Raw genomic sequence first — 13,504 nt, 5'->3', positions numbered from 1 at the left:
TGCTTCCAGCCACCTGCACTCTACCTCTGTCCTCAGCAGGGGAGACCTGGGGGGAACCCGGGCTCAGGTACCCAGCTGTGGTCTGGGTAGAGGCGGTGGCATATGTGGTCGGGCCAGTGTTGTTTTTCACATAGACGTTTTTGATAGCAACAAGCGTATGCGCCATGATGCTGAGGCTGTTACTCAGATCTTGCATGCCTTGCTGCAGCAGTCGAAGATTGTGGTTGACGCTGTCAAAGCCAGACTGGATCACCTGCATCTGGGTCTGCTGAATCTGCACTAGGTCCTCTTCAGTTACTTCATTTTGGTCTGCCTGGGACCTGCCTTTTGTTTTGGCTTTTACTTTCCCAGAGGAACCACCGCCTGATGTCCCCAGAAAAGGTAGTTGTTCTTGGCTAGGTGGAACCACTGCCATGTCCTCGGAGCTTTCTTCTGGCTCTACCACCTTCACTACTATTTCTTCTTTAAGGTTCATCTTCTCAAGACCGGATTGATGAGATGGGCCAGGATTGTCATTAAACCCTAGAGGAGATGGGGGGAGAGGAAAAGCAAAGGAGAGTCAGTGAGAAACTTCATGACTTCGGTGGTCAGTGAAATGTATTCTCATCCTCTAAGCACTAACATTAGTCCTCGAACCCAGACTCTACAACTCACGCTGCATTACCTTTGATGCTTTTAGAATACATATTACCTCGACGGGTGGGAAGAAAGCCACAAAGACGCGTTCACCAGTTAAGCATATATTTGCATACTACAGATCCCTTACCGGCCCTGCCACAGGAGCCGAGTTTTAGGTTCCAAGAGACAAAGTTCACTGCAAGCTCATTTCATGCTCTACCGTGCACGTGGTAACCAGTAACAGCACTGCCGAAACGCTGCGATCGCAAGAAATCCCTTGGTATTGAAGGGGATCGTTTCAGCGCGCCAATGCGATGTCCCTCTGGTACGTACGGAGCGATGCAACTCGCAGCACTGCCTAGAACTGCATGCTGGCATGGCTTTCCGCGTTCGCAAGAGTAAGTACTACAGAGGCGAGCATAGGCGGCTGGGTCTAATGCCTCACAGACAGGCACCTACTACGAGGCAGGGTTTACTCGTGGGCGCTGCTTTGGCGCACTTTTGACCTGCAGCAGGGAACCCGCCAGCTGCGTGCGTGTCTGTGCAGAGAGGCGTTGCGCTCCCAAGGAGAGAAGGCACTTATCCGAAGCGGGCGTTTTCAAGCGGGGCTGGTAGCCGCGGCCCCCTGCGCGCAGGCGGCCAGCGGGGAGCCCGCGGCGGCGGCGGGGGCAGCGCCGTTCCTCCCCCGCAGGCCGAGGAAGCGGCTGCCGCGGCGGCGGCGGGCGGGGGGCCCGGGGCAGCGCCGCGCGGCTCGGTCCGGCACTCACCCATCTCCCCCACGACGGCGCCGGGCAGCTCCAGCGTGTCGATGCCGCCCACGATGGGCACGGCCTCGGCGGGCAGCAGGGAGCCGTAGGCGCGGTGGTGGTGGTGGAGGTGGCGGCGGCCGGGCGGCGCGGCGGGCGGCATCTCCTCGGGGGCCAGGAGGAGGCCGAGGGCGGCGGCGGCGGGGCCCGGCGGCCCGCAGCCCTGCGAGAGGCGGCAGAGCTTGCTGCGGTCGCGGCGCTTCAGGTCCCGCCAGCGCTTCTTCAGGTCCTCCACGTCGCGGGGGCAGGCGGCCACCGGGTTCACCTTGTGCCGGATCAGCTCCCACACCTTCCGCTTCTGGCCCGGGGAGGCGCGGCCCGGCCCCGCCGCGAACAGCAGCTGCTCGTGCTTCAGCACCTGCTCGATCAGCACCTCCGTCTCCGCCTCGTTGAAATTCGCCTTGCGCCGCTTGGGCGAGTCCTCGGCCATCCTCCGCCGCGGCCAGCCGGGGCGGCCCCCGCCCGGCGGGCGGGCGGGCGCGGAGCCGCGGGGGGCGCCGCTGCCGCTGCCCCTTCCCCTTCCCCTTCCCCGGCCCGCGGGCGCCGCCGCCGCCGCTAGGCCGGGCCCCGAGCCCTGCTGGGGAAGCAAATACCGCGCATGAGAGGAAAAGACGCGCACGGGCCGGCGCAGGCGCCCCGTGCCCCGCGTGTTGACATGGGGAGGGGGCCCGGCCCCGGCCCCGGCCCGCGCCGGCCCCGCCCCCGCCCGCCTCCCCGGCGGGAATCCCCGCCGCCGCCCCGCCCCCGCCGCGGGTTGTGCGCCTGCTCGGCGGCGGCAGGGGCCGGGAATGGCGGCGGTTTTGGAGCTGCTGCTGCAGGAGGAGGTGGCGGTCAGCGCCGTGGTGCGGTGGCTCCGGCACGGCCCCGGCCACCGCCCAGCTGAGGTAACGCGCGGCGGGGCGCCAGCCCGCTCGCCCGCCCGCCTGCCCTCCCGCAGCGCCCTGGCCCTGGCGGGGCCGGGCCTGCCGCCGCGCCACCCCCCAGCCCCCCCCGCGGAAAGTTTGTCCGCCCCGCGCCGCTGTGAGGGGCGAAACCCGCGTGGGCCACACCGGGGCCCTGGTGAGGGGCCCGTCCGCGGCCGGGGGCTGGGGCCGAGCTCCGTCTAAGAGCCGGCGGCGCCGCCCCCGCCGCGGGCGGGCTCCGGGCAGAGCGGCGGGAAGGCGAGGCCGCCGGCGGGGAGCTGCCCCCGGGAGCGGCGCCGTGCGAAGACCGTTAAAATCCGCAGGGCTGAGGCGGCGGCGGGGCTGAGGCGGCGGCGGCGGGGCGGGAAGCGTGGCGCGAAGGCGGTGCCTCGGTCCCTCGGCTGCCGTGTGCCAGCCGTGACCGGAGGGAGGGGAGGGGAGGGGAGGGGAAGGCGGGCAGCTGGTGTCCTGAGGAAACGCGGTGCCGCGGCGGGGTGAGGCTTCCCGCGCCTGTGGCGGCGAGCCTCACGGTGAGAGGCGGGCGAGGCTGCGGCAGCCCCGGCGGGCAGCCGGCGCGGCCCAGCGCCCGAGCCTTGGGCCTGGCGCTCCGAGGCGCCGCTCGGTCCTGGGGGCTCGGTGCGCGGCTGCCGGCTGCTTGCTCATCCCGCCTGTGCGTGGAGGAGCGTCCCTCAGCACTGGGAGCGGGTTCTTGCTGGGTTTGAGTAGGCTGAGTTTGGCAGTGGGGTACGGCTGGGGAATTTGGGTTCCTGTGGTAGTAAAAGCATTTGTAACCGTAGATGGGCTATGAGTCTTTATATTTCACTCTACAACATAGAGAAACAATTTGTATTTAAAGCGTTGTCTGCCCCAGCCCCTCAGAGTGCATTACCCAGTATTCATTAAAGTCAAAACTCGCTGCCGTCACCCACGTGAGTTAGTCAAGTATCCCCGTCATCCTAAACTTTTGTGGGAAGAGGGACCAGCGTTTTATGTTGTCCGGTGTTTCCTAAACTCGGATTTGCAGAAGCAGACCTGTGGAGGTTATGAAGTTTGAGACGCTGGCAGCTCAGCGCTGCGTGGGTGGAGGGTGCAGAGGCTCGCTCTGTCTACTAACCGAAAAGTTTGCTTTTGCGAGGGAATTGCTAACTGCCTTTTGGCTGCGGGGAGCAGCTCAGTGGCTTCGGCGTGAGAAAGCACGTGGGAGGCTTTCGGCTGGCAACTGTTGACAGGTTGCCGTTGTCTGGCCGCGGAGGAGCCAAACCTCTGTTAACTTGCATGGAGAAAGATGAGTGAAAGCAGGTTGTGTTCTGAAAAGTTGGAGAAACTGCCTGACCTTGTGCATAGCTCAGACTGTAATCTTGTCTTTGTGCCTCTATGCTAAACCCAGGGGGGCACCTGAGGAAATGGTAGGCTACGTCTTGCTCTAGCTTTCATGGCAGTTTTGGACTGGAGCTAGTAAGAAGTTGGGTCTTCTGACACCTCATGGGGTTTGTGTTCTGACCTGTGTTTTTTCACTGAGTGCTAGAGTACTAAAGCAGTGAGCCTTGGTTGCTTGGCTTGTTATCCAGGCTGCGTTGGAGTCTCCTGCTTCTCTGGGAAGCTGAGTTGGTCTCATGTTTTCAAGTACAAATTTCAGCATCGGTGTCAAGTACTGTAGGTGTCCAGTCATGGTTATGCTTTCACTGCCTCCTTTCATACAAAAAAGTCCTTCAGAAATAGCATTTGCTCTCTTGACTTTTTATTTAGTGGTAGCGTGAATATAAATGAACAGGTATATGTATGCAACGCTTTTAATATTAGTAAGGAATAAATTGCTGCATGCGAGAGCTGCTTCTGTTGTCGCAAATGTTGCTGAATCCCATTGAGAGGAAACAGAAACCTGGTGCAGTGAACAAAAGACATTTTACCCAGTGTACAAAGCTTTGAACTATGCATGTAACATGTAGTCTTTTTTGTCTACATTCACCCTTGTAAGATCACCACCACCTGGTTAGATTTCAAATGTGTCGAGTCTGTGGTGGGTTTTTTTGTTTGTTTAAATTTCTTAAGTATAGACTTCACGTACTTTACAGTTGCACAGTCTCTGTTTTAGACCTCTGTGAGGTCTCAAGGGAGCAAAATTATTTAATCGAAATGGAAGAGCAGCCTTTGTCTTGTATTTGGTGCTGCAGGGCCCACAGCGCTTGAAGAGTTGTTGTTGTAGCACCCCTCTGTGGAAGCAGGTGGCATTCAGGGACAAATAGGGGATGGAAGTTGCAGATATTAGATTTTTCTGTCAGAATTAGCTGCTTCAGTATTGATGTCTTTGAAATCTTCGACTTAGGAGTGCCAGTTGCTCCATGTTCTCCCTGGCCATAGCTTCAGTGAGTGTTACTGATGTTTCCATGGAACAGTTCCACTGTTCCCAGTTGGAGACTGAAGTGAATGAATCCATCTGAAAACTGCCAAAATGGCTTGCGTGGAGGCTGAGTTTCAGATCTATGACCAGTCCTAAGGTCCCTTGAATTTCAGTGACCTGCTTTGACAAGTCATGTTGTTCTTTATTGCGTATTGCAATCCCACAGTTAGTACTTAAATGAGTCTGGGCACATGGAAAGAAAGAATCAGGTAGCATCTTCATATTAATGTTTTGTCCTCTTTCCTTGTAGGAGAACCACATCCATGACAAGCTGGTGTCTCTTAGTTTGCTTCAGAAAGACTTTGTGCCTTTTCTGCTAAATTTTTTAAGGGAGCAGACCAGCCAGATCCTGACTAATGGACCCTCTACTCCTGCTAAAACTCCTAATTCCAAGGCCCACGGGAGCCAAAGGACAGGATCAGAAAGGAGGGCAGGCCACGCAACCAGCAGCCGAGTGCAGCTCTTTTCCCAAAGGACTTCAGTGACCACCTGCACCGCAGATACCAGCTTTTCTTCTGCTGCAGCATCCAGCGGCTCCTCTTCCTTTTCTGGGTCAAACCTGTCTAGCCCTTGTGGTGACTTCCCTACCGTGGCCTCCAGTAGCAGCCCGAGCTTTGGGTACAGCCCTGTGCTTAACCACGGTGAGAAGCGGTCATCTCAGAAGGCCAGCTTGGGGAGCTTCCTTACAGCCACGCCTGAAGCCCTGCCAGCGAGACGAGGCCGAAGGAAAGGCAGCAGCTCAGTCAGTGCCTCTGGCCGGCAGGTAGCTCGGGATCTGGGGCGTTCCCTTGCTGAAGAGGAAGATGGAAAGAACGACAGCGTGTCATGGAGCGGAGGGAGAAGGAAGCGGAGTGAAGTGCCTCTTGTTTCTGCCAGATCCCCACCCAGCCAGCTAAATCTTAACAACTTGGAGGAGTTTCCGCCCATGGGTGCTGCCTCTGGATGGACAAAGTAAGAGCAAGTCTGCCTTGCTGTCTCATTTGGATTCTGCTGCAGGTTACTGTTCCTTGACTAGCTCATCCTGTTGTGCGTGTCCAGATACAGAAGATGCTGTAATAAACAAGACCCGGGGGCTGGCCTCTGGGCTCCTTGGTCAGAACTGCTCTGTTATGGTTGCCATGTAGGGGAATATTGCTTCAATGGGTAGTCAGGTTTCCACTCTGTGAACTCGCCCAAGGCGCCTCTTTAGCCTCTCTTGTGATGCTGCCTGCAGCTTACCGGTGCACAGACCAGCTGATACGAAGCTGAGCACATCTTTGTCCTTGCGTGTTCTAACAAGTCAGCATTATCTTGGCTCTTCGCATTTCTCATTTAACACAATAGCAATGGCTAATGAAGAGCAATCCTGGAAGGCTCTTCAGCTTTACTGATGCCAGCAAAAAAGCTTTTGGATTGATGTCCTGTGGCTTCTAGTAACAGATGTTAGTGTGCAGCTTTGTTTGTGCCATGTGGTCACGGACAAAATAGCTAGCTGATGCCTGTATTCTCTTTGGTCTGCAGCAAGCCCTGGTCTCCCTGGTGACTTTGGCTTAGCTTCTGGGCAGCTTTTGTGTTGTGGTTGCCTCAGTCCTTTCTTTCTCTTTGAGATTTTACTCTTTAAAACCCTCATTACCAGATAGAAGGCTTTCATGTCAGCCTGTTTGCTCCGTATGTCAGGCACTGGTCTCTGAAAGTGGGAGTTTCTGGTTGGACATGCAAAATTCCAGCTGAAAATCGATAGATCTGTGGGTCTCTACAGTGGATCCAGATGCTGGGTCTAGATGATGCTTTGGCCAAGGGAGATAAGGTGTGTTCCCAGCATAGACAGTAAGTCTCTCTTCCTCAATTGCGCTGTGGCCAACTAGGAAGAAGAGGTCGTGGAGTGTTTAGAAGCCAACGCTATAGCAATTTTGAGACCACCACAGCAATTAATATGTAGCAACCAGCATTTCCTTGACAAGTGTAATGCTTTATGTTCCTGTATCTCATTTCCAGTATATGTCTTACTGCATTAGAGAGCCTCTTCCTGAAGTACAAATCTAGGTAGTTTATGCAGGAAGGATGGGTTTCCCTAATCTTAAAGGGCCTATGGTAACTCGGGAGCTTGGACTCTTTCTGATACACAATGGCAGCTTGATTGGTTTTGGTTTTGTTTTTTTCTTTTTTTTCTTGTTGTGTTAGAAACTGCCAGTGAATTAGTTTCTTACTAAAATGAGGCATATCCTGTCCTCTCAAATTAGAAATGTTTGGAAGAGTTTTGTGGCACTGTTATCTGTTCTGTGGCTTGATGATTGGTAATTAATTTTGCAGCAAGGGTCAGCAGGCTGTTTTTAGCTGTCTGTAGCTCCATGACTTTTTATTTGGTGGCGCAGACAAAGTTAGCAACTATACGTACAGTTTAGAAATTTTAGTATCCTGACTCCATATCCATTTTATTTTAGCGTTAAGTTCTTCTGGAAGAGTTGCATGCGTATCTGTCTTGAGACCTGATTTTTTTTGTTGTTGAGTTTGGTTTCAGTGGAATCACTTCTCACTTTTTCAGCAAAAGCAAACCGTCAAGGCGAATCAACCCAACTCCTGTAAGTGCTGAGCGCCCCCTCTCAAAACCAAAGATGTGCTTCACTTCTACACCTGTCAATCAGTCTCCAGCTGCTCGGTTTTCATCTGGGTCAAGCCTTGAGGCCTTTACTGCTGTCCAGGAAGGAAACCTTACATCTGTGATAACCAACAGCCTTCAAGAGGAGAGGGAGATGCTGAAGAAAGAACGGTACAGTCTGAGCAGGGTGGTGATAGGCTTGTATTGATTCTTAATTCTCTTATATTAAGGTGGTACTAATATCAGAGTGGAAATGACCAGAAGAATATGCAAAACAGTTATTGGTGACCTTGAACTATAATTTGTCTAAACCCAAGTGTGACTCTGGTATCAGACTAGGATATTAACGCAGCTAGCTCATTTTTGTCATTTTAGAGGTGTGCTAACTCTGGAGCAATGACCCTCACTTTATCTTCAGAAGTTTAGTCAGTCCTCACTGCTTTCATAAGATTGCCTCTTCATGGGCTTGCATGCGTGGCTATCTCCTGTGCAGCTTTCCTTAGATTGCACAGGTAAAGCGAGTGGGTTTGAGCTGGTGTAACTGGGCTGTCTTTGAAGATTGCACCTGTGATGGAAGGCTTAGTCTGGTTTGAAGAAAATGAGTTAACGATGCAAATGTGGGGAAAGTGTTAATGATTTTGCAAGGTAGGCAGACTAATACAAGCTTGCAGTCAGAGAAAAACAGGACATGAGTAGCATGAGATTGTGTTTTAAAAGTTACCGCTGCAGTTATCTGTTGAAAATTATGTGTGCTGGGAGGTGAGGTGAATTCTAGCTTCTCATTTTGTCTCTGCTGTTCAGTTACTGTGTGACTTTCATCCTCTGTAAAATGATAATCACTGTTAGTGTGTGAGGATTGATACTTCAGAAAAGAAGCAAAGCACGGTAGTAGAGAAATTGTTGTTTATAATTGCTGACAGAACTGTTGCTGTTCTTTGTAGATTTTGTTCTTGGGGAAGCTCCTCAGGACATGTGGGTGGAATTCTTTTCCTGCTAAGCCTTGCAGTTCACTTCAGTGGGTCGAGAACTGGCTGAAACAGACCCAGTAGTCTCTCATGAGGTACTGTTGGTACCGAACCTGTAAGAGAACTGCTCAGGATTCAAACCTGCCTCTGCACTTCTGTGAAGCACCTATTCCAATCTGAATTCTACCCGAAATGTTCCACTAATTCGTATAAAATAAAGTAGGTGAAATAGCAGTATGTGGGCTGGATCGTGCCCATGAGGTGATCTCATCTGACCCATCATTCTTGAAATGGGCGGTGCTTGGCGCTCAGAGCTGGGAGCTGCTGTTGTGTCCTCAGTAGTGGTGAAGTGAGGTACAAAGCTAATGCAGCCGCCAGCCAACTTGGTCACTTTGAGCAAGGGCAAAAGGTGAAATTTGTGCTGAGGTAGATGACAACACTGAGGCAGAAGTGAAGCAGAATCTAACTACATTGCTGAGTTTTACCCTCGTGGGTTTACAAAGTGCTTAATAAATAATTTTCTTCAGTGCAGTCAGTCAGGTGCGTATGTTCATTGCAAGGGAGATGTTATTTAATAACCTTTCTACTCCCATTTTGGGACTCATTTGTTCTTCATTGCAGCAGTTCCACTAGAAATAGGCCAATAGAAGAAGTTCTTTGCTGCAGTTAAAAACCTTTCTGTCTTCCCCACAGCCTTTAAAGTGACTTTTAAAGATGTTACTTTTGAGACAATGTGGTAAGAGGTGGTGTGATGTGCCAAGTACGGATGTTCCATTGGGATCTTTAACAATCGTTTGATACTGGTGTTACTGGCTTTTTTCCTGCTGGTCATGTATCTTACGTATGCCACTCTGCTGCTGCGTTTTGGATGACCTCTATACCTATTTTTTTTCTACAATATCTATATATTTAACTGAGTGATCATTGTTGATTTAGAATCCAGCAATTAAAGTAGTTTGTTCCTTCTGTCATTTAACTTGTCAGTATGGGATTTCATCAGTTGTTGCATTGCCTTTCCACTTAGTGGTATTGGATCTTCTCAGGGCGTCATTAACTTATGAATACATCTGAAGGTATGGATGTGAGCCTTATTTTCATAGATTTTTTTTAAAGTGTCTGGCTGTCAGAAATTGTACGTGCAAAAATTTTTTTTAGGACCTGATCTCTAACAGATTCTGTGTCCTTAACAAATATCAGTTTAGATGAGAAGCAATAATATTGGTTAGTTAGATAATTTGGTCAAAGTGCCACCCTGTTTTAGCAGAGTTGGAATTTGAATGTGATTCTTCTTGAGTCTTGGTTGCCCCAAGATCCTTCCTCATTAAGGGAGAGACGAGTTAAATTACTATCATGCTAAAAGGAGCTTTAAACAGTGTAAATGACGTGGTTAGTTATTGCAGGAATTTCTTCATGCTAGACTGCAAGGGAAATACCTCTTCTAGCTGCATGGCTGCTGTGTATCATCTTCAGTCACATGGTATGTTGCTGCTCTTGAATTTCAGATGCAAATTGCTGCACCAGGCGTCTTCTCCTGCAGGGATGTCTCTTGATCCTGGCACTCCTACTAAACCTAGCTACGCTCGCAGTGCTAGCCTTCCTGCTGAAAGCCATCTGGTGACCTGTGCAAATCCTACTAAGGTTTCCTGCAAGAAACAGTTGGAGTGTCTGGCACAGCTCTACTCATCATGTATAGCAGGTGAAGACCCAGAAGATGTGAGAGTGACCTTTCAACTTTGAACTTGCACGTGTGTTGTGAGGGGGAGGTAGATGAGAAGCGAAAGTTGTGGGACAGTTACAGTGTACAAACAAATAACATCTGGAAAAATAAACTAAACCATCACAGTTATTAAAATAAATGGATGCCAGGTAAAACTTTAGGGAAGGAGATGAACCTGATGCAGCACTCTGAGCTGCAGTAGGCTGAAGTTGTATGGTCCTATCTGAAACCAGATCCTTCCCAAACTCATCTTTCCTGTAATTCCCATATTGATTTACACTGTGGCTGTGTGGGGAGGGAGTTCTTTGCTGACTGTGACAGTTATCTATCTTTTTACCTTTGTGTATTAAAGCAGGTCAATACTGAATATCTACCTTTAGTATCTCATTTCCTCTCTTCCAGAAAACCTGGTACCAAATATTTTTCTGGAGCTCTTTTTTGTTCTGCAGCTGTTGACATCTAAAGGCACTTCTACTGCAGAAGATGGGGATAGTGACCTTGAATTCAATGAAAGAAGTAAAGGTAAACAATAGTATTGAGTGGAAAGAATGTTACTTCGATGGAATATAGAGTAGTTCCCTTTAGCTTGGACAGTTACTCTTAAATTCCATAAAGTGCCTTATTACCACTGTGGAACTCACTGAGATGCTGACAAAAATCATGCATGTATGGGAAGTGCTTCTGCAATATGATAGAGCAGGGTTGCTAGATACTGTTGGAATCTAGTCTTCTGCTATTGTGTGAGATTTGCTGTAGCTGCTTGCTAACGCTGACTTTCAGAGAGAAGGACAAATATGCTCAAGCCTCTCCTCCACTGGTCCTTGCAACTCAAAAGTGCTATTGATCTGCTACGTGTTTCTTAAATTTAAGGTTGGGTTACAAGTGCACAGGATCCATCCATGTAGAAACGTAATTGTTGCATTTGCTTTTGGCGAATTCGGAGTTAAGCTTGATGTGGTTAGTACTTTGATATGGACATAAAACCCAAAAGAGTGGCTTTAAGATGAGACACACCTCCACCCCCTGATGCCTCTATTTCTTTGACCTTTGTTTTGCCACTCACTGATTCTTAAGGCTGACATTAGGAACACGAAGTCTCCAGCTACAGGAACAGCAGCTGATGACTGGTTGCAGTTGGTCTTTTTGTCCTGGATCTGCTTACTGTTGGCCAGAACGTTGAGAAGGAATCTTTTCTTTCCCATGCAGCATTAAACAATTCAGTTGCCTTTAGTATAGGAGGGATAGGGATGGGAGGATTTGTCTATTCAGGTGGCAGGGAATGGGAACTTCTGGAAATTGTCTGGAAGACTTTTTGGATATGGCAGTTCCCACTTCCCTTGAGAGCTAATTGTTGGTCTTTTAGTTTATAAATGGTGATAGGTGCTGTTGTCTCCTGTTTCTTTTTTTCCCTTAGATGCATCAGGGGGACAACATTTCCGAAGTGTGCACAACTGTGTTTATTTTGCTGTTCAAGTCTTGGATTTTCAGTATGAGTGAGTTGAATATTTTTTTTTTCCTCTGCTTGTGTCTGCAGCTGTGTGTGAGATGAAGCAAGTGTGCTTGGATTTTAGAGCTTTACCACTTACAGGCATGGAGTTGTTAATTTTCCCTCACAACATACAACTTGGCCTGGATTTGAATGTCTGTGTGTTCTTTGCACCGATCTGTCTACTGCATTTCAGTGTGATTATGCAAGAATGTCATGAGACGAGAGCAATATGAAATGGCCCCACTGATGTCAGTAGGATTTGATGCTGGGTGCCTGGGGCTTAGAACTCTTTGCTTGGTAGCTTCATAAAAAATGAGCATAAGCATTTCTTTAGATCTGATCATGTATTGTTTATGTCTGTCTGTGGGTTTTATCCATGTTGTCTTGGCAGAATTATTTCCCGTTTAGAAAAGGGGACACTGAAGCTCTTAGCTGAAAATGAACGGATTGCATCTTTTTCTCCCACTTTGCATGAGAGGCTCAGGCGGGCTTATGAAACCAGCACAGCCAAGGTAAAAATTGGCAAACCTCAACTGACATTTCTTCATACCATTGCGTTGTTGCTCTTTTATTTGCGATGACTTTGATGTTAAATCTCATTCCTTCTACTTTGAGTATCTTGTCATCTTTGGCAAGTGTCTAAAAGCTACTTTTTTTTCTTTTCGGTGGTGAGTGAATTACTAGGTCCAATGTTTGTTAGCTGTGAATTGTCATTGGCTAGCCTTACATTGTGCTTCAGGCCTTGACCTCAACCAGCCACTTTGACAGGGTCAAGTTTTGCTTTTGAGATTCTCATCTAATAAACATGGATCCCAGACAAATGATTGGTTAGATGCAGTATGAGAATGTAGTTTGGAAGAAGTGGATTTGTTTCATAGCTACGTTTTAAGCAAATGATGCTTCGGAGGAGACAATGCAGCCTGTGAAAACTGGTCTCCTGATCTAATCCTCTGAGTTAGGGAATTAAAGCTGGATGGTAGGAATGCCTGCCTTAATGTATTTTGTATCTTGTTTCATCTGTCTTTTAAAAATGGAAATTGCTCTTGGCAAAGAAGGTACAGTGTACTTTCTGAGATGAGGGCATGTCAATAGCTGAGCTTTTTAGTTAAAGCTGTAAATAAAGGTCTCTTGCTACTTGAAGACATAGGCTTTTCGAATAGGAGAAAGAATAATAATACAGAAATTGCCAGCCACTATCCTGCATTCTCTGGAGCCCTATATTGAAGGTACCCTTTGGCTGTTTGCAGACCGTTCTTTCCACACTGTATCAATACTGGTTGGAATCTGTTCTGCAGAGATTTCTTAGAGAGATGAGATGCTTCCACTCATAATGTTGAGTGGTTATGCCTCTGTAGTGTAATGTAGGTTGTACAACTGTTGGTGTTTACTACCAGTTAGCAATTGGGAAATGGCTAATGTCTGGACAACTCAACTAGTGATATTTGGTTTCCTCATCAAGTCTTTTCCCTGCTTTTTCTAGGTCTCAGATTGTTGGATAAACTAGAGACTTATATTAGTCTAATGCCTTTATATTTTTAACAGGTGTCTCTCCTGCTGCCATGCTCTGTACAGTCTGTTTCTTTCCAGCCAGAAACTGACAATCGCTCTAACTTTCCCAGTGACAGAGCATTTCACATATTTAAGAAACAAAGGTAAGCTTCTTCTACTGTTACTGTATAGCTCACAGGGTATAATCTTCCCATGATTGTGAACAAAGGATATTAAGAATGTCTCATGTATGCTACATGCTGTAGAAAAATCTTGAGAATTTCAGTCTAATTAAAAAAAAAAAAAGGAAGTCTTTGTCCATATTGACTGTAGGAGCTAAATGCTTAATGTTTTAGAGAAGAACAGCCTAATACTTCAGGAGTTATTGAGACTTCTGGTAAATGCCAGTACAGTGTGTCACCCTACTGGATTGCTTCTGCATATAAATCTGGTATGCTTTTATTCTTCCTGCCACCTCCCTCCATGCTTGCAGCAACAGGGTGAGGGGAGAATGGCAAGTTGTCTTGGTCCTTTTTTCTCTCCTCA

General features: G+C 48.9%; 1 protein-coding gene across 1 annotated transcript in view; it reads left to right on the top strand.

Annotated features, from left to right (window-relative positions):
• The first annotated feature begins 2,212 nt into the window (after positions 1 to 2,212).
• CDAN1 (codanin 1) overlaps positions 2,213 to 13,504 on the top strand; it is a 31,915-nt gene continuing 20,623 nt past the window's right edge. The window contains exons 1-8 of the mRNA XM_075712512.1: positions 2,213 to 2,308; positions 4,975 to 5,675; positions 7,246 to 7,470; positions 9,767 to 9,960; positions 10,384 to 10,503; positions 11,396 to 11,474; positions 11,862 to 11,982; positions 13,013 to 13,122. Of these exons, the coding sequence (XP_075568627.1) occupies positions 2,213 to 2,308; positions 4,975 to 5,675; positions 7,246 to 7,470; positions 9,767 to 9,960; positions 10,384 to 10,503; positions 11,396 to 11,474; positions 11,862 to 11,982; positions 13,013 to 13,122 (1,646 nt within the window). The remainder of the gene's footprint in view (positions 2,309 to 4,974; positions 5,676 to 7,245; positions 7,471 to 9,766; positions 9,961 to 10,383; positions 10,504 to 11,395; positions 11,475 to 11,861; positions 11,983 to 13,012; positions 13,123 to 13,504) is intronic.

The sequence above is a fragment of the Pelecanus crispus genome, chromosome 6 (genome assembly GCF_030463565.1).
Source record: "Pelecanus crispus isolate bPelCri1 chromosome 6, bPelCri1.pri, whole genome shotgun sequence".
In the NCBI taxonomy this organism is placed as follows: domain Eukaryota; kingdom Metazoa; phylum Chordata; class Aves; order Pelecaniformes; family Pelecanidae; genus Pelecanus; species Pelecanus crispus.
This window is presented reverse-complemented; position numbering and strand designations above follow the sequence as displayed.